General features: G+C 35.6%; 1 protein-coding gene and 1 long non-coding RNA gene across 2 annotated transcripts in view; both read right to left on the bottom strand.

The window, feature by feature from the left end:
• Nucleotides 1–4,770: 4,770 nt before the first annotated feature.
• Nucleotides 4,771–21,511, bottom strand: part of LOC125654767 (potential E3 ubiquitin-protein ligase ariadne-2-like) — a 22,480-nt gene continuing 5,739 nt past the window's right edge. The window contains exons 4-14 of the mRNA XM_048884803.2: nt 18,343–18,406; nt 15,181–15,331; nt 13,195–13,316; nt 12,711–12,820; nt 12,225–12,342; nt 11,345–11,395; nt 10,751–10,924; nt 9,336–9,479; nt 8,874–8,942; nt 8,052–8,135; nt 4,771–7,654 (exon numbers count right to left, since the gene is read on the bottom strand). Coding sequence (XP_048740760.1) covers nt 7,583–7,654; nt 8,052–8,135; nt 8,874–8,942; nt 9,336–9,479; nt 10,751–10,924; nt 11,345–11,395; nt 12,225–12,342; nt 12,711–12,820; nt 13,195–13,316; nt 15,181–15,331; nt 18,343–18,406 — 1,159 coding nt within the window. The 3' untranslated portion in view covers nt 4,771–7,582. The remainder of the gene's footprint in view (nt 7,655–8,051; nt 8,136–8,873; nt 8,943–9,335; nt 9,480–10,750; nt 10,925–11,344; nt 11,396–12,224; nt 12,343–12,710; nt 12,821–13,194; nt 13,317–15,180; nt 15,332–18,342; nt 18,407–21,511) is intronic.
• Nucleotides 16,390–17,335, bottom strand: LOC130047632 (uncharacterized). The gene is made up of 2 exons (XR_008796455.1): nt 16,918–17,335; nt 16,390–16,690 (listed from the first exon to the last, which is right to left on the bottom strand). It is a non-coding gene; the product is annotated as an uncharacterized LOC130047632 (long non-coding RNA).

Here is a 21,511-nt window from a genome sequence, read left to right as displayed (position 1 = left end):
GATAGGCCTCTGTAAGAAGTAAAATTGGTATCTCACAGGATGAACCAGACAATTTTTTCTTCGCCATTATCCTAACTAACAAAATCAAATCAAGAGCATCACAGAGCTTTCTAGATTAATTCATTCGGTTCTTGTTCTTTGATTGAACTACAGTGTAGAAAGGGGAACATACGTTAAGTATTGTACATACCATGTACTAGAATTGTGATGTTTTGTCTTTGTTAATTGCACATCTATCGCAATAAAAGAAATAAGCAAGACCAGTATTAAATCAATCAAGGCCCCTGATCGTAAGGTATTGTGGGTAAAAACATATCATCTGTAGATTATGTGGAATGGTGAATTGAATTTAAACAGGTGGCCTAAAAATGTCCCATTAAAGACCCATCTCATGACCGTACGGTCAGTGAAAATGTAGGCGGAGCCTAATCTAAACAGATGTTATTTACCTTGAGTGGCCAGGGTCTACCAAGGTGTTAATTGCTATATCCCATGGCATTCAAAGAAATACACAGAGGCAGAACATGGTGGAAATCTACCTGTCCATGCTTTTTATAGTTTTGATATACACAGGACCTGTCTCAGGGACCTCTGCGGGGTTTCTGTGGTCATAGTGTTTGAATAATGGTTGTATTCCTAAGGGTAGCTGACACACATTCTACTCCCACCCCTCTATATCTCTCTCTGTCATTGACTCAATTAATAATATCTGTTATAAATATAGAGGCATCATAAATTGATGACATAAATTATTTCAATAGGTTACAAGTTTTAAAACTTATTGTGCAAATTATTGTTTGATTTCTGATTGTGTAATTTATAATACATGTACAGGTATATAGAGGGGGAAAATTATAATTATATTGAAATTGCATTGTGCAGGGGCCTTATTAAAAACAATTGAATTACAAGAAAATAGCAGTTGTGGACAGGTCATTGCTATCAAAACTCAGGTATACTGGGCTTCCTCAAGATCTAAAGAATGCCTGTAGATACTGGCTGTTATTGTTAACAAAACACCTCTCTGGGGTAGCCCCAGACCACAGTGTCTGCAGATGTCACTCCACCTGAGATCTATTGTTAAATGTTTGATTGGCAGGCAGCTTACAATTTGGGGGTGTCAACTTAAAATTGGGTCTTTAAGTGAGCCCCTCTTTCAAGTGATGTTTATACGTCGTAGGCAAACGATCTTAATTGTCGTTATAAATTTCACCAGGGCGCGACAGAGTGCAGGGTGTAGTCACGCAGTAGAGGAGGATGTCATTATCATAGACTTAATTGGAGCATCAACATTTTGGCGGGATACAATATATGCTTTTTGGATAGCTGCAGTATAACAATCTTAGCAAATCAGAAAACATTTTATGCGCCCAATGAACTTTTAATTCAGAAAAATGTCAACTGGAGCATTTATTTTGTGTTCATTTTTCACTACTTTCTATTTATGTTCAAGACAAAATGATCAGGTGAGATTTCCGGTGAATGTCAGAAGAATATCCTGTTATTGAAATATTCGAAGTGTAACTGCATCCGGTAAACAATAGAAATTAGGGAGGCCACATGTGTTTTTCACACCTCCGGTAGATAATTTCCCACCTGGCTGGTCAGTCAGTCAATTTGCACACCTGGCCGATTTTGATCAACCTCTGGCCAAAATTTTCTAGTCTTCAAAAAATGGCCGGTATTATAAGGGTAAATTACACATGTTTGTTAACAAATGTACTTTAAAAAGTGGCCTATGTCCGCTTTTCAGGAGTGGCCGGTTTTGTAAGACTTTCTTTGTAAGGAAATGTTAAGATTTCTGCCAGGACTTTGAAAATCGGCCGATATTCAGGGAGAACCGGTTTTCTGAGGGGCTGGTTTGGAGAAGTTTCACTATATATATATATATATATATATATATATATATATATATCGGCCGATATTCAGGGAGAACCGGTTTTCTGAGGGGCTGGTTTGGAGAAGTTTCACTGTATATATATATATATATATATATATAGAGAGAGAGAGAGAGAGAGAGAGAGAGAGAGAGAGAGAGTTCATTGCTATTTCTCTCTCTCTCTCTCTAAACTCTATAAGAATCTGACAGTTTGCGAAAATCCAGTGTTATACTTATATGAAAGAGAATGTGCTTAAATTTGAGGAAAAAAATTATTCTGATGGAAGTGCCAACACGTTTTCGTTACAATTTTTTCCAATAAATTATTTAAAGTATATTGCACATGTCTTAAGATTTTGAGCCCTTCCGCAAATTGTAAGCATTTTGAAATTGATGATTGAAAATGTTTGGTCAATAAACATAATACAATTTTATGTTTCTTTATCTAAAATACTTTGTACGTCTCGTGCAGACTAGAAGTGCGAACTTTGTACTGCATAGCCATCACAGACCACCATCTTTGTGAACACTTTTCCTTATCATATTCTTCTGAATTGACGGTATGAAATATACGTATAGTGCATTTTAAATTACTTATCTGCAGCATCAAAATTATTTTTAAACAACCCAAACCGAGCGTCGGTCCTTTGACATGTAATACTATCTAACGGTTGAGTGTTGATGGTCATCTCATTCAGATATAATACTTAAGGAAATTGCAAAATATTCAAGGGTGATTATGATAAGGAAATAACTACTTTTACTCTCAAAAGAATGTGATACACTGTTTTATCACTTACGACTTGTGTTGCGAAATGGATTAAGTATCTTCACGTTATAAGGTACGTCTATTGTTGCGAAATGAATCAATTATATATGGTCACTTCTTCAGGTTCTGTTAATGTCGGAACTTATTATCGATACGTCAAAAACAGCCTTACTAGGTGAACATTTGCTGTATTTTTTTCGGGTTAATGATGAATGCATGAAGTCATCAGGAAATCATATATACATGTACATATAGTTAAATCGCATGTTTGAGTTCTTTGGGCGACTTCGGTTCGTATTCATGAGTACGAATTCAGGATACCCGAGTTGCAACCGAACAGAAAGTTTTAACTGAAATTTGAACTCAACCCAACTGACCCTACCTTAGATACGAGTGACAGTATGATACCATGTAACAATATATCGGTATTGTAATGGTACTGCGCATGTCTCAGCTTTCAAACTACGGATGTGATTGGTTGAAAATGGAGTAAGAATTTATATGGGTGCGCACCAAAGTTGTCCTGGTTAAGTCTTGTGACCACTTCGAGACATAGTGAAAGGTGAAGATAACGAACAGTGATCAATCTCACTTAAGTAATACAAAATAGAAAGTTGGGAAAACACGGACCCCTGGACACACCAGGGATGGGATCGTGTGCCAAGGATCCCTTGTCGACCGGTCACACTCGCCGTGAGCCCTATATCTTGATCAGGTAAACGGAGTTATCTGTCGTCAAAATCAGTGTGTCAAGAATGGCCTAAAAATCGGTATGAAACAAGTCGGACAGCATTTGACCCAATGATAGCTTGTATGGGCAAACTAGAATATTATAACGACCATAGAATTTGGGAAATGCTGATTTTAAAACGAGACTGTTGAAACTCCTGCACCATTAACTTGTTTGTCAGTAGCCTACGTCGATTTAAAAATTGATCATACGCAGAACAAGATCTTGCGTAGCGAATCAGTTGAAAGATATAAACACCATATATCCATAGGTGCCTAGGAAGAGTAAGCATCCTCTGTTGACCGGTCACACTCGCCGTGAGCCCAATATCCTGATCAGGTAAATATATATATAATATGTATAAATATATATAAATGATTAGGTGATAATGCCTCCTAGGCACCTCTCATTACATGTAATACATGTATAATCTATATCTTTATAGGCGACGCGCTGATTGGCTAACATAAAGTTCACAAGAACATGACCCCTGGTCGGGTTATGTCAGATCTCCTTAAGCGAAGTATACGGCGCATATCTAAGAAGTCAGATTTTGATTAGATTGTTATCGTAGAAACAACAAAATGCTTCTAAAGACAAAAGAACCACATGTAATTCCGTCAAGTGGGTGTGCTGTTCCACAAGTGATGAATTCAGGGAATCCATTAATTGTACCCCAAAAGACAGAAACTTCTAGCTTACTCGTTTTTTGTATTCTTACGAGGCAGAAGAAATTCAAAAGATTATACACGAGAAGAAAAAAAAATCTGTAGTTGTGGCCTTCAACTTCACATTTAGATAGTAAATTCACGTTTTATCTGTAAACAATACTTATTTTCATTCATATATCGATTCTATATATCCCAATCAACTCGAAATAAAAGACACCACACAGTCTTCTATATCTGCGTCATATTTGGATATTGAATATTGATTAACGTCCCTCTCCAGCATATTTCACTCATATGGACATATTTGGATATATTGAACATTGATGTCAACAGCAAACTAACAACACAATTTTATGACACATTTGTCATAAAAGACAACTTCAGCTTCTCCATTGTCAACTTCCCATTTCTATGTAGCAATATTCCATTATCACCTGCATATGGTGTTGATGTCTCTCAACTGATTCAATGTTAGAGCATGTTTTGCATATGATCAATTTCTAGGTAGGCTACTGACAAATAAGTGGGTGTTACACGAGTTTCAAAACAGTCTCGTTTAAAGCGTAAAGAGAATGTGCAATTTGGTGGTGTCCTATCTATTATCTGGCACAACATGGGTGTAAGCATCAGTTCTGCTTGCCTTTACTGCTACATGTAGCAAAAGGATTCATCTTCCTCATGTACCGATAATAAGCATGTGAAGTAAATAGACAATAAAAACTTTAATTCAATCATTTATTTATAATGAAAAATGAAATTGTGGCAGCTATGGAAAATGATGCAAGCACTTATAAACAAACCTTCCTAAGACAGTACACTTCCTTTGTTACCTACATGTATGCGAAATCATAGATATCAGTCCACAGTAAATATTTATAGTATCATAGAATATACAGATATAAATCATGGGTGTAGGATCACAAACAATACACTAGTTTTTGTGTGTATGATCACCATGCCCATTAAATGAAATGTGTAAATCTTAACTGTTTAGATAATCAAATCTCTAATGACGAACTTCTTCACATGACTTACTAACATCCCCCCCCCCCCCCCCCCCCCTCCAAATAGGAGCATCAAACTTTACAACAACTTCCACATAATTCTTAAAACACTATTAGCCAGTTCAGAAATGATTTTTCATTTTCAATTTTTGGATGACATTTCAATCCCCGTTTTATTTTTTCGTTTGTAGGAACCACCATTTACATCAATCAGTGAAAAAAAAAAACATATAAGGAATACAGATTGACATTAACATACAATTTGTCACATATGTAAACTACTGAAAAAACAAAAAGACTTGTGCAAAAAAATATTGAAAATATCTTTCGAATAAAATACACTCATTACATTATTCAAGCTTACAACGTGACTGGGAAATGTAACAGCTTCTTAATTAAAGGATCTATAACATCAAATAGTTTGAGCACTAATGAATATGTCTAATGCAAGACTAAAGTAAGTTTTCGATGGGGGACCTGTGTTGGTGACTTGTAACTGGTACATCCCCTTATCAATAACGATTTAGTAGTCGCATTCCAATCTGAGCTTTCTGAACAACTCAATGCTTTTCTATGTAGCACTTATTTAGCTCCTGAGGAATGAAAAGCTGAATATTTCATTACTTTGCAAGTCTTGTACAACCTTCCAAGTGCTTGTCTTTCACTGGTAAAATAAAATACAAGGCATGTCTTTTCTACATCAACAATATCTCGTTTTGAATATCTATTATATTACAAAAAAGGCTGGACATTTCAATCAGCTGGTTTTTATCCTTACAAGAGAAATGCAATTAAACATGTGTAATGATATTGGGTTTTAAATGGTGTGAACATAAATCTTTCTTTAAAACAGAAACCCAAATTAATGAAACACATTTTTTGTATGTAAATAAAGTACAATTTGGAATGTCATGATTCTTGAAATATATTCATGCACATCATGCATCACAATTTATATGTGTCATATATATATATAGCCGTTCCTAGCAAAAAAGAGCCTTATCTTATCCAACAATGTTTTTCAAAAAACGACATGAAGAAACATGACGACATGAAGAAATGTGACGTAATTTTTTGCATACTTGGAAAGACAAAGGCCATGATTACCAATCACAATCTTTAATTGCCTGTAATATTCTAACGACAATCAACATTGCTCTGATATTTTGAGGAATGTTCTCTATGGTTCACAATTTAGCACTAATACACTTAAGGACCCTTTTTGCTAGGAGTAACTCACAGACATATATATATATATATATATATATATATATATATATATATATATATATATATATGGTTTATGACGTAAATTCAAATGGGAAATTTCTCAAACATAAGTGAAATCAAGCACAAAATTTCTCCAATTTTCACATCAAGCTAAGAAACACATATATAAGAAACACATATATAAGAAACACATATACATATACTAGAGTTCCCACAATTCTTACTAAAATAGTGAATGCAGTCATAATGAAAAAAAAAAAAATAAACATAAAAAAAACCCCTCTTGCAACAATTTCTTTCTATTATTACATAAAATATGCATTCTTCAAAAAATATCATAAATAAGAAAAGTACATCAATTTGACAATTCATTAATAAATACAATAAATATACAGTAAGTACTGAACATGAATGTCATGTGACTAGTAACGCTTCAGAAATTTGACATTTCCTCACAACAACTACTTTCCACCTCCCTCTTTCCAGATTTCAACATAAGAGAGTCTAACTCTGCCCTCTGACATGAAACATGAAAAAAAAAACAAAAAAAAAAAACACGAAAAATGTATCATAATTTTCGAAAGTGTTAAAGATTTGTACCACTCAGAATATCATTTTTATATGAATTTTTACAGTAATGATTACCCAAAAGTTGCAGATTTCTCAAGGTGTTCTATTCTGGAAGATACAACACAAAAATCTTAAAATCTAAATACATATACTATGAAAAAATCAGTCCCAGTTAATCTCCACAGTAATAGATGTAAATATGTACATTGTATGAAAATTTGATTCCTCAGAGAATTGAAAAACATTTCAAAAGGATTAAAATCATATTCTTATTTAGCGATGAAATTAAACCTTTGTTAAGATACTGATGTATTGGGGTTGCATACACAGGGCCCATGATAAAGGGACTGGGCCCATAATAAAGGTACTAGTTTTCTTGACCTGTACATAATTCATTGTATGACCCCTCGCAGTCTGTTGTCCTGCAACATGGCACATGAATTTACAGCGGAGAAATGTGAAATTCTCACATTCCAACTGCACAGCTTTATTATTCTTTGTTTGTTGTGACAACAGCCAGTCAGAGACCAACGAGCTTGTCACTCTGTCCCGTCACTAAACACGGTTCTGGTGACCGACATTTCTCTATTACTATTCTCCCTAGATACACCTCTGTCATGCTTTCGCGTCCTCTGTCGATATACCAGTGACAATATAAAATCAATAGCATGGTACAGTTCTGCAACCTTCGTATATAATGTATGAGCATGATGTCCGTCGAATTTAAGTTCATATTTCCAGAAAATCTTTTAACAATGTCAGCCGTCTTTTTTCTGCTACGTCCATTTGGTTTTCTAAATCCTACAATTAAAACAAATTTAATAAATCCTTGGATATTAAATCTTGTACATTGACTGATGAGTGCAAGGAAATTTGAAATTCTGAGAATGCTCTTCAAAAATTGAAAGTAAAAGTGAAATGAATATACACAAAAAAATGACGAACAGTGTGTATACTGTATACTGTTTCGCTATATTTGCTGAAACAAAATTTCCGCGAATTTAACATTCAGTGAATTAATCTTTTATATTAATATGGAATCGGGTTCAGGATATCAAGATTTGTTTGTCCGCGAATTAAACCGACCGTGATTTGTTGCTAAATGAAAAATTCGCGACCTTTTCCGACCGCGATATTAACCTGCTATACAGCATTTCAGTATTGTCCATCATTTTATAAAATCTGGTTGACATCGTACCCCTCTATCTGTTATCTCCGCTCTCTCTACTTTCCAAGACAAATTCTCCACTTCAGCTTCTAACTGAGCTTGCTGGTATTCAAACTGAAAGTAAAACCACAACTGAGCTTGCTGGTATTCAAACTGAAAGTAAAACCACAACTGAGCTTCCTGATATTCAAACTGAAAACAAAACCACAACTGAGCACGGATCTCGTGGATGTGAAAGACTGAAAGCAAAACCATAACTGAGCATGGATCTCGTGGATGTGAAAGACTGAAAACAAACCCACAACTGAGCATGGATCTCGTGGATGTGAAAGACTGAAAACAAAACAATTAACTGAGCATGGATCTCATGGATGTGAAAGACTGGTGAGGAGGATGGGGTGGGAGTTAGAGAACGATAATATAACTCTAGTTACACACAAAAACATGATGAAAAGATAAGTAAAACTGGATGAAAATCTTTCCAAATTTGAAAATTGAATTAAAACTTAAAATTCTAGTTACACACTATTACATATTGAAAAATTTTCTGAGTTTATAAACTGAATTAAAACTTAAAATTAGCTTTCAGCTATAACATAAATTCATGAGATATCATTTTTAGCATTTTGAACTGCAATGAAATTGACTTGTGATTCAGAAATTGGCGAACATGTGATGCTTCAACAATCTTATAAAAAAGCTCATTACATTTTGAATGAGGCAGCAGTTCCAGTACGTGAACTGCCTGACATAAGAACACAATAATTTAAACTATATTTCATTCACATAGGGAATGGGATCGGGCAGCAGGCATAGCCTTTTTCAGCCCTCTCCCTAAAACACCGTACATACCAGCTGTTTCCTAGCTCCTTTCTCCATATAGTAAGCATAGGGATATGTGTACTGCAGGGTGTACCGGCACTGAAAAGAAAATAGTCCGTCGATATAAAATCAATGATCAGGAGGAGCTATCCATCATCAGAGTATATCTAAATAAGACAGGTCAGACATTTTGGTGGCCTACTTTATCTAAAAAAAACAACACAGCCTTGCAGCAACATTGACCACTCGAGTGTGTCCAGTGCATTCCCTACGTTTCCTATCTTGAAGTGGTGGCCTTTCATATACCCTCTGAATGCTATAAAGGCCAAGTTCTTATACCAGTAAGTCAAGATCATAGTCATAGTTCAAAAGTCATAAAGGGGTTTTCTAAATGTCTTTCCAAACATATAAGTATCGATAAGACACCACATCTTTTTTCAGTTGTTTGAGAAGTGTAGCATCTTACAATTTTGAGCAGGTTTTAAGACTGACCTTCTTCAGCAGTGTGGCAGCGTCCAGCAAGTATTGCCAGTCAATCCAAGTGCCGGTATTCTTCATCACCTTGTCCTGAATCTTAGAGGTGATTCTCTGGAGGGTTTGTTCCTCTAGCTGAAGACTTTTGGCGTGGTTTTCGTACTACACATAGACACAAACATGTGATATCAGAACAAAACAGCGAAGACTGACCAATGAAGCAAACTTAAGGACATGCGGGACGATGTGGCCAAAAATAACTAGTCAATGAATATTTTTTCTTTTTTTCATGAAGCACCATCAGGATGTCCTTTACAATGTGTATAAATTTCATAGTCACTTTCTAAGTATACAAGGGAGATAATAAGCTTTGAATTACCCCCCTTTTTGAAAATTGTGAATTTTACAAGACCATTCCGAGTTTCCATTAAAACAAGATGTGGTTGTGAAACACAAATGCCCCCGACAATGGCCAATTCCGAAGATGGCCAAGGTCACAAGGGCAAATATCTTGGTATCAGTAGAAAGATCTTGTCAAAAGAAATGCTCATGTACAATATGAAAGCTCTAATATTTACCATTTAGAAGTTATGACCAATGTAAAAAATTTAATAAAAGTAGGTCAAATGTCAGGGTCAAAAGGTTTAATACCAACAGAAAGGTCTTGTAACAAGGAATACTCATGTGAAATATCAAAGCTCTATCACTTATTTTTCAAAAGTTATTAGCAAGGTTAAAGTTTTCAAAAAGTAGGTCAAACTCCAAGGTCACATGGTCAAAAATGTTGGTAACCACGGAAAGGTCTTGTCACAAGGAATACTCATGTGAAATATCAAAGCTATATCACTTACTGTTCAAAAGTTATTAGCAAGGTTAAAGTTTCAGACAGAATTACAGAATGACAGACAGGACAAAAACAATATGTCTCCTGATCTTCAATCTCGGAGGCATAATAATTTAAACTGTTAACTTTTACAATAAACAAATATCAAAACTATAAAGCTCTGCATGTCAAACTAGTAAGGACAAGCAAAGTTTAAAATGTTTTATCCAAGGAATGTGTAAGTTGTATGTATCATGGAAAATAAACACAATAGAAGTATGGGGGTCATTTACATAATCAATGTACCTATTCCTTCTTCATATTCGAATTCTAAATTTAATTTGGTATCTTATTTTAAATGCAGATTTCTAAGTTAGATTAAAAGGTGACCAGCACATCTCCACTGATATCAAGAATTACAAACAATGAAACATTAAAGGAAAATACTGACAAAAGAATGGTAAATTAAAATATTATAAAATGATTTCTTTCATGAAATTCTAGCAAGTGTTATTGCAAGGGGAGATAATACACTCAGTAGATGCTGCTTTCCTCCTTTCATCTTAACATCCATGCTATAAATATTTCCACCCTTCTGAACACCACATACCCTTTCAAAGTAGAAAAGATACTTCTTGAGGGCCTCACGGGCCTGAGCGTGGACCGATTCATTGGCGATGTTCGGATTCTCCTTGTAGCGACTGCATTCGTAATATTCACTTCCATGAGCCTTCCAATCCCCCAGACACATCCAGCAGAAGTCAAACTTGCACTTCGTGCATTGCTACAAAGATCATAACTTACACTTCATGCAATGCTACAGAGAATAGCACACGGTCTTATTCATTCATACAGAGTTTTCTTTTTTGTGATACAAAGACAATCTGTTGAACAATGCTCTGTCCTAACACTCTGTAAGGATACTAAGCATTTTGATATGTTTTAATCAGTGTCAAAATAATAAAGTTTCAAACGCTACCTTAGTAAATTATTTTACAGGAGTACTTTAAACAGTAAAATGACTTAGAGACATCACTTCCCTAGAACATAGATTCATGAGTAGTCTTTGTATCAAGAGTTTTTAGGAGTAATTTTATTTTGTGAGTGGTATTTCTCACTAAATCATGTGATAATAAATTCTTTGTAATATGTATTTAGGAATTGACAGTAATAGAAATGTTTTACAATATTTATCATGACCTACCATGTGATTACACCCTCCATTCTTTTCTATACACACATGGCATTTTGGGCACTGAAAAAGTTAACAATAGTTAAAAGACCATAAACAACAAGAGGCCCCTGGGCCACATCGCTCACCTGAGTTACCTTGGCCCATATCTGAAGACTTTCCATATATATTTGCATGTAAAACCTTAGTCCATATTGTGGCCCAATCCTACCCCTGGAGGCCATGATCTTTACAAAGTTGAATCTGCACTATGTCAGAAAGCTTTCACGTAAATCTCAGCTCTTCTGGCTCATTGGTTCTTGAGAAGAAGATTTTTATATATTTTCTCTATTTATTCTCATGTAAAACTTTGATCCCCTATTGTGGCCCCAACCTATACCCCCGGGGGCCATGATTTGAACAAACTTGAATCTGCACTATGTCAGGAAGCTTTCATGAAAATTTCAGCTCCTCTGGCCCAATGGTTCTTTAGAAGATTTTTAAATGACCCCACCCTATTTTTGCATTTTTGTGACTATCTCTCCTTTGAAGGGGGCATGGCCCTTCATTTGAACAAACTTGAAAGCCCTTTACCCAGGGATGCTTTTCGTCGAGTTTGGTTATAATTGGCGCAGTGGTTCTTGAGAAGAAGATGAAAATGTGAAAAGTTTAAGACACCGACAACGGACACATTTTGATCAGAAAGCTCACTTGAGCCTTTGGCCAGGTGAGCTAAAAACTACAGACATTGATATTTCATTTAGCTTCTATTAACACTCTGCAACTTTCCACAGGCAATATTAATATACATGTAAATACCAGCTGGTAAAAAACAAAACATTTCAAAATGGTTTTTTTTTTTAATTTTTAAAATTTAGTGCTATAAATAACAAGCTAATTAAACGATACTTACATCTTTGGTGTGAGCGCTGATGTAGTTAGCAGTTTCTGAATCATCGGCGCATTTTGTCAGCCATTTTTTGATTGTTCCGCAATCAGTTGGGGCATGGTAGTCTATCCCACATCGAAAACTGAAAAACGAAATGTGCATTCAATTACTGACGAAAACGAAAAACGAAATGTGCATTCAATTACTGACGAAAACCCAAATGTGCATTCAATTATAGACAAAAACGAAAAACGAAATGTGTATTCAATTACAGACAAAAATGAAAAACGAAATGTGCATTCAATTACAGACAAAAACGAAAAACGAAATGTGTATTCAATTACTGACGAAAACGAAAAACCAAATGTGCATTCAATTATAGACAAAAACGAAAAACGAAATGTGTATTCAATTACTGACGAAAACGAAAAACGAAATGTGCATTCAATGACTAACAGACGAAAACTAAAAAAGAAATATGCATTCGATGACCATTAGAATATATCTTACCAAAATGTGGTTTTACAATGACTGCACTCGACTTTCTTTGATTTCAGCTCCTTAGAGCGCACTATCACCGCACAATTAGGACCAGGGCAGAACCGCAGTTCTGGATGTGACTAGAAAAATTAATACAAAACAGAAATTCACAAAAGTTTCATTACTTCAAACTGGGCTACTCAATTCTAAAATGCAATCATTATGAATGTTAAAATAAATGTAATAATGAAATACATGTAATTTATAAATATGTTATGCAAGATATATATATATATATATATAAGAAATGAATTTATTTTTCATGTTCACATTCTACTTTCATTTCTGTCAGAATTCCCATCTGTTAAAATAGACGTACTACATATACAAAGATTCATACGCACATTGTTCACAACTGCAATACATTCATGAGGAAATGGCTACCATTACAGTTTGTACAGATAGCAAAGGTAAGAACATTGGTAATGTATACATATATGTATATATAGCTGACCTTGACATGGTCTGTGAAGGACAGCTGTGTGTATTTGTCTCGTAATTCAGGTTTGGATAGAGCGTTGCAGAGGAAGTCCTCGGGAACCAGAATATGGCAGTCTTTCTGCATGCATTCGATGCCTAGAAACAAGAAATAACATTAGACGGAGGTCTTGTTTTTCTCCCATGTCAACCGAAAGGCATTTCAAAATTCAAACAAAATTAACCAATTCCAATTGTTAACTGAATTTTAAAACTTCAGCATGGAATGAAGCCTCCATTGTGATAGAGAAGCTCCTTAGTACAGGTGTATACAGCAATAAAAAAAAAGAGAAGAGGCCTATAGGCTACAATGCTCACCAGACACCTGAGCATCAAGAGGTTTGGAGTCAACAAATGTCAATCTCGGCTCCATGAGGATACATACTTATCTTCAACATTCATAAATTTAGTCTACCTGCAACTCTCTGAATTACATGTCATCACCTGGTGTCTAGATCTTTTATGTGTTTGAATAATAAATTCGATAAATTCATAACAGGATAGCTTTGGAGAAGTGGGTGGATATTACTTTTTTAATACCAGGTGATATCGTAATTTCGATGTTTTGTAAATAGTTGTGGTGAATCCTACAGAGTCGATTCCAGAAATTGGTATGCTCTTATTTCTTTTTTTCTCCAGTAAATTTTATGGATCTAACACGATAAAAAATAACAAAGAACAAGGCTGAGAACAAAAATTAAAATTCAATCCACCATGAAACTAAGTCTTATAAATTTTGTTAAAATAATTCAACTGTAACAAAAGTGAAACGTAATGTGTACCTACTTATTAGATAACCTCATGTCAAACCTTAGCTTCTGGAGTTTAACTGCTGTAAACAAGTACATTTCGTACAAAGTCCCACAAATCTCCTAAAACTCAATCCACTGCTACGAAACTTCAACATAATCCGTAAACTTATATTAGTAAACCACAAACCAAATTCCAGCATCCTAATTCAAAGCATGGTGAAAAAGTCCGAAAAACAAAACTAAATACAGGTAGTTCATTCAACCATAAAACTAAGGCTTACAATTTTTTCTTCGAATATGTCAACCGTAACAAAAGTGAAACGTGATCTGTATTTACTCATTAGGTAACCACATATTGAATTACAGAATCCTTAATTAACTTAATCTTCATCTGTATACATACATTAGTAAATCACATACCAAACTTCAAATTCCTAAATCAAAGCATGGTGAGAAAAAAATCCAGAAAACTGAGTTGAGACAGACGGACGGACGGACAGAGTGTAAACTATTGGTCCCCTATGGCTTTGCTGGTAAAACAAAATATGCACCCTTGTAATTTTTCAACGATTTTTTTCTATTTGTTACTAACATTAAACTTTGAATCCTTAAAGTGGTCCTAACCTGGGAGTCATAGTATGAACAAATTAAAATCTTCAGCCTATAAGCTTTATTTCAGACAAGTTTCAGCTTTTCTGGCTTCTTGAGAAGAGTACTCTTTAAACACTCTTACCCATTTTTATTATGTTTTAACTATCTACCAGTGGAAAGAGGTATGGCTCTCTATTTGAAGAAACTTGAATCCCCTTCAGCCAAGGATGCTTCATGATAAGTTTGGTTGAAATCGGCCAAGTGGTTTTTCAGAAGATGAGAATGTGAAAAATTCATAGATGACAGACACTGAAAAACTCTGATCAGAAGATGAGCTAAACTATGACATTTTCAGCAAATTCTGAAATAAATGTTTTGATATTACTGTAGTTGATACATGAGAATTCATAGAATCATTTAGATTCTATGTATTCTCAGGTATCAACTGCAGTGTACATCTGATAATCATTTTTATGAATTCTCAGGTATCAACTACAGTGTACATCTGATAATCATTTTTATGAATTCTCAGGTATCGACTACAGTGTACATCTGATAATCATTTTTATGAATTCTCAGGTATCAACTACAGTGTACATCTGATAATCATTTTTTTTCACCTGTGGTAATTCCTTGTTTAATCTGGATTTGGAAAAATAAATCCCAGCAGTTTTTACAGAAGATGTGTCCACAGGTCAAACAGCTGAATGTCTCTCCAGGAGCGGGCAGAAAACAAACATTGCATTCCTTCTGTCCCCCTACAGTTTCATCCTGTAATATACAAGTACAGCATACACTGAATTCACTTCATAAACACCAGTACAACACTGTACACATAAACACCAGTACAACACTGTACACATAAAACCCCTACAGTTTCTTCCTGTAATATACAAATACAGTGTACACTGAATTCTAGTGTTGAATAATCGGAAAAAATTCATAATCAATAATCGGTCATAATCGGAAGAACTGTATCGATCAATGATCTATATAATCGGTATTTACATTTTGGGGTTATTTCTCGTTAGTTTTATGCTCAGATATATGTGCAACATTATATTGAACATACACACATCTGACTTGAGTCTCCCTGGGTTGGGATATACGTATATATATATCAAGTTATTAATCAATCCGAGATTCCTCTGACTTTTATATCGAGACATGTGCGTGCGAAATTCAGAGCGGACTCCATATTGAAAAGTTGGAATTCAGCTATTGTAGCTGCTTTGCCTACCTTTTACAACTTTATTTCGCGGATCTATATAGGATTCAATTATTGAGTATCATGTCAGACTACTTTGACGCCGATTTGAATTTTGTGTATTTGTGTGCTGAAATCAAATGGCAAGTAGGCGCACCAAGTCAAAGTGATGCTTCATTCGTCAGTGTTAGAGCTTTTTACATGGCAATAGCATCGTATTAGTCATGCTTAACATGTAGAATAATCATCCGATAACTGAATTCTCGCGTCTTGGAAAGTAAACCCGCGAAATAAAGCTGTAAAAGGTAAGCAAATCAGCGACAATACCTAGTGTCGCTGAATCCCATTTTTCAATATAGAGTTCACTCTGACTCGGCCCCGCACATATCACGATATAAAATCGAGGTTAACAGTCACATACATGCCAACTTTTAAAAATCCCCATGGGGGATTTTGCGCGCGACGACCTTTTTTCAAAGCTCAAAATTCACGACATTTTAGCATGAAAATAAATATTTGTCCTTTCAAATAAAATATCAATCAAATCATTGTTAATGTATCATATATTAACACAACATCAAATGTGTTTGACCATTAACTATATAAAAAAAACTTTGAAAGATATACATTAATATTTTATTAAAATCATCTATTCAGCAAAAAATCTTCTCCAACAAGTCACATACATAATATCAAATAATATTTAAGGTTGCATCCTTTTACACCATACAATAAACATTGGCCGGTCTATATATCAAAATTTAAATTAAAGCACATGCATTTAGGTACGACTGCAAAGGCGATCTTGCTTGTCTGTAAACATGGGCTTGCAGAGACTGGTGGAATAATCTGCATTGCAACCAAAAAAGGAGTGATCTGCCCTGCTATGAAGTTTGCGAACAAAACCTTTGCACCCATGACATCTGAAATAATTACCAGGGAAAAAAAAACACATCAAAATATTCCGTTTTACTTGTAAATTAAGGCTACTTGCTAAATAAAAAATTCAGTACAGACTTGTGCGAATTACGCATCACAACGTATATTTAATGAATACTACACTATATAGACTATATAATACATCGCTATAGACGGATAGATTTGGATAGCCTATATTATTATAGTTGGAAAAAATATATACTTGACGTACCTTATTGCAAATTTTGGATGCTGTCATCGAGAGGCGGAATGTCCGATTGTTTGGTGGTGACACTAGCATCGTTGTCATTCACGTTTGTGTAAAGGATAGGTCAATTTGAAATCCGTCTTCCCGATTAATTACTATCAAAACATGCTTCGTACTGTCCAATAAACACCTGCACCCCGACACAGGCAGACCAACCCGACACCATGCGACACAGGTAAACAGCAATGGCTGACTATTGTCCCGATTTCTGATTGGCCAGTTCAGAAATGACGCGGGATTTCCAATTCTGGTCACGAGATTTCACGATTATCCCGCTTTCAAAATCGTTTTCAATCGTGAAATCGGAAATTTTGGTCGGAAAAAATTTCAAATCGGGATTTTAGGGTAATTTTGCTTTCCCGATCGGGAAAGCGGGACCGGAGGTTAAAATCGGGAAGATCCCGCCTAAATCGGGAAAGTTGGCATGTATGCAGTCAGATGAATCTCAGATTAGTTATCAACTAGTGCAAGGGTGACAATCGATTATGAAAAATAAAATCGATAAGCGGAATCGAAGAGCTAACAATGATCGAGAATCGATTGTCGGCGACAATTGTTTCATCACTACTGAATTCACTTCATAAACACCAGTACAACAACACACAAGCAAGATATACTAAACTATACAGGTGATGTTTACCTATACAGGTGATGTTCACCTATACAGGTGATGTTTACCTATACAGGTGATGTTCACCTATACAGGTGATGTTTACCTATACAGGAGATGTTTACCTATACAGGTGATGTTTACCTATACAGGTGATGGTCACCTATACAGGTGATGTTCACCTATACAGGTGATGTTCACCTATACAGGTGATGTTTACCTATACAGGAGATGTTTACCTATACAGGAGATGTTTACCTATACAGGTGATGTTTACCTATACAGGTGATGGTCACCTATACAGGTGATGTTCACCTATACAGGTGATGTTTACCTATACAGGTGATGTTTACCTATACAGGTGATGTTTACCTATACAGGAGATGTTTACCTATACAGGTGATGTTTACCTATACAGGTGATGTTTACCTATACAGGTGATGTTTACCTATACAGGTGATGTTTACCTATGTATCTTAGATTTACAAACTGTACAAAGATTTTAGAAGCCTGTATCTTAGATTTACAAACTGTACACAGATTTTAGAAGCTTGTATCTTAGATTTACAAACTGTACAAAGATTGTATAAACTTGTATCTTAGATTTACAAACTGTACATAGATTTCATTGACTTGCCAACAGATACAAGTAATGACACATTTATCAAGAAAACACTGTTTTTTTAAGATGAATATGAGCTATATTCGACTCCCCTACACACCCCACCCACCCTATGAGTTTTCATATTTCTAGTTGAGAATTTTACTGTAGTACTGACCTGGTGTTTGACAGCAGGCATGATCTTGGAGTCCACCAACAGCTTGGAGGGGCTTCTCTTGTGCCTGTCAATATCACAGATACCATTGCTTTTAAATCAATAGCAAATCAATAGCATCATGTCTTAAAGTTTCACCATACTCGACAAGCATCAATCTGACTATGATCAGGGGTGTACAGTCTCACCATACTCGACAAGCATCAATTTGACTATGATCAGGGGTGTACCCTGGGACTATTGTCAAGCATTCACAACATACACATGTCTGTATGTGTACACACATCTACGCACATCACACAGTCATGTACACAAATACTGTGGAATCATTAGAATTCGTGGTGGCTCAATTTTCGTGGAATTCGTGGGTACCCCTCACCCACGAATTTACATCCTCAACGAATAAAGACAAAGCAAACATTCCAGAGTTATCTTTCTTACAAAGATATAAATCCACGAAATTACGTCGCCACAAACCCGTAAAAATTCAGCAATCCACGAAAATTGGCCCCCACGAATTTAAAATGATTCTACAGTACTGGATGTCAGAACAACACGGGCCAATCTGCCAGAAGTTATGCAACCTAACTGACAACACGGGCCAATCTGTCAGAAGTTATCCGACCTAAGTGACAATACGGGCCAATCTGTCAGAAGTTATCTGACCTAACTGACAGCACGGGCCAATCAGCCAGAAGTTATCCGACCTAACTAATATTAATCAGTACTTGACCTGCACATTCTCGTGATATATTCATATCCCAAATTTTAATTCAAGATGTCCGTGTATGACTGAAATAAGGAGTGGAGACTGTGACTTCTTTAAAAAAAATTCAAGTTCAAATGGCTCAGCTCCTCCAAAGTTTATTCCACTCGAATCAAATACGAACATGACCTGCATATTTCCTGGTCATATCTATATTCAAAATTTTAATTCAAAATGTCCATGCATGATCGAGATAATGGGTGGAAACTGAATTGTTTAAATTTTCAAAGTCCAAAATCATCTGACCAGAACTTTATAGTTACTTGACCTGCATATTTTTGAGATATATATAATTATATAAATATATGTATATCCAGAATCTCAATTCAATATGTCCACGTATTACTGACTGAAATAATGAGCACAAACTGTGAATTGTTAGAAATTTTATAAGTGAAAGGGGCGAAACTCTTCGAAAAAAATTTGATGGGACCCAAAGAGGAACTTGACTTATTGTAATCTATATATCCTGAATTTCAATTCCAAATGTTTATGTATGACTAAGATAGTGAGCCAAAAAACCAATCAATTGTTTTCATTTTTTTTAAAGTCCAAGGGGCACAACTCTGTCAAAAATTCTGTAACTGGTATCAGATAAAAACATGACCTGGATATTCTTATCATGTATTCTTTATACCAAATTTTAGATAAATATGTGTATCTGTAGCAGAGATAATGAAACAACAGAATTTAAACAACAGAACACGATAGAACATTGGTATTAAATAAATAGAGACATAATATCACAAATCTATAGTCATGTACAATACATTGTATTTATTCACAGATATTACGAGGGCTGTTGGATGTGTAACGTGTATTGTACCACAGCGCGATAACGCTTTGCATGATTTCATGGATGATGATACACTTAAATAGCTCTATTTCAATACCTTTCCAATGGTATAAACACGAGTCTTCAGCTCCACATAGTTTTAAACTCAGTCATTTCAATAGAGCCAGTCGCTGACCACTAGCTGTTATAAAAATGGTTTGGAAATGGTTGAGAATATTGAAGAAATTAGAGAGTATATAAAAGTCTGCACAAAATTTGGTCATACGGTAATGCAGATTTTTACTGAATTGGGGGAAGTTTGGGTCTGATAAGATGTCTTATGAGACAGTTCGTAGGTGGAGAAAGAAATATCAGACTGGCACAAGAGTCCGTCAAAGATACAGCAAAATCTGGCTGACCTGTGACTGTAACAGGCAAGGCAAATGTCTCAAAAGTCAGGGGAAATAATTGAAAGTGAGGTAGATACATGATTCGTGATATTGCCAAAGCTGTTGGCATATCGCTATCACGGGTGCATTTCATTTTGAAGCGGATTTTGAAAGTACGAAAGATTTCTGCCAGATGGATACCACATATATTGACAGATGATCAAAAAGGGTACGAGTACAAACCGCTAAGCAATTGCTCAAAATGTTTCCCAATTCAATCAAAGACAATTTGCAAACATTGTTACTGGGTTCACTATTTAGAACCAGTAAGAAAAATTTGAAACAAGAGGTACTGTGAGCAATGCTCACTAAGAATACCCCCCGCTTACCCCAATCTCCCAAAGGGTGTTGGTAATAGGTAAAACTTCAGTATTATGATCCAATAGGTATCTAGGAACACAGCATCTCCATGCGATTAAAAAAGTCATTAAAGAATTTAAATGGAAACCATATTGCTACTTCGATGTCCAGTGCGCGTGACCTTTGACCTTTTGACCCCAAAATCAATAGGGAACATCTTCATCCCATGGGTAGTCCATATGTATGATATGGTGACTGTAGGTGGAAAGGATAACGCTTTAGAGCCCGGAAACCATATTGCTACTTCAATGTCCAGTGCGCTTGACCTTTGACCTTTTGACCTCAAAATCGATAGGGAACATCTTCATCCCATGGGTAGTCCATATGTATGATATGGTGACTGTAGGTGGAAAGGATAACGCTTTAGAGCCTGGAAACCATATTGCTACTTCAATGTCCAGTGCGCTTGACCTTTGACCTTTTGACCTCAAAATCGATAGGGAACATCTTCATCCCATGGGTAGTCCATATGTATGATATGGTGACAGTAGGTGGAAAGGATAATGCTTTAGAGCCCGGAAACCATTGCGTCTACAGACGGACAGACAGACGGACAACCCGATTCCAGTATACCCCCCCACAACTTGTTGCGGGGGGTATAACAAAATATGGCTAACTAAACACGGTAGAAGGCCTGTAGTTGCCAAAAGAACCATTAGCACAAAGAAGGTTCATTATTGCATATTTTTCTCATGTGATGGTATAGCCGTACAAATTCTGCTGCCGAAGGGCAAAAGTGTTATAGGTCGGTAATATCACAAATGTACAATACATTGCATTTATTCACAGATAATATATGCAGAGGGATTTTCTGTAGAATTT

The sequence above is a fragment of the Ostrea edulis genome, chromosome 7, assembly GCF_947568905.1.
Source record: "Ostrea edulis chromosome 7, xbOstEdul1.1, whole genome shotgun sequence".
Taxonomy (NCBI): Eukaryota; Metazoa; Mollusca; class Bivalvia; order Ostreida; family Ostreidae; genus Ostrea; species Ostrea edulis.
Note: the sequence above shows the minus strand (reverse complement) of the source record. Positions and strands in the feature narration are given on the sequence as shown.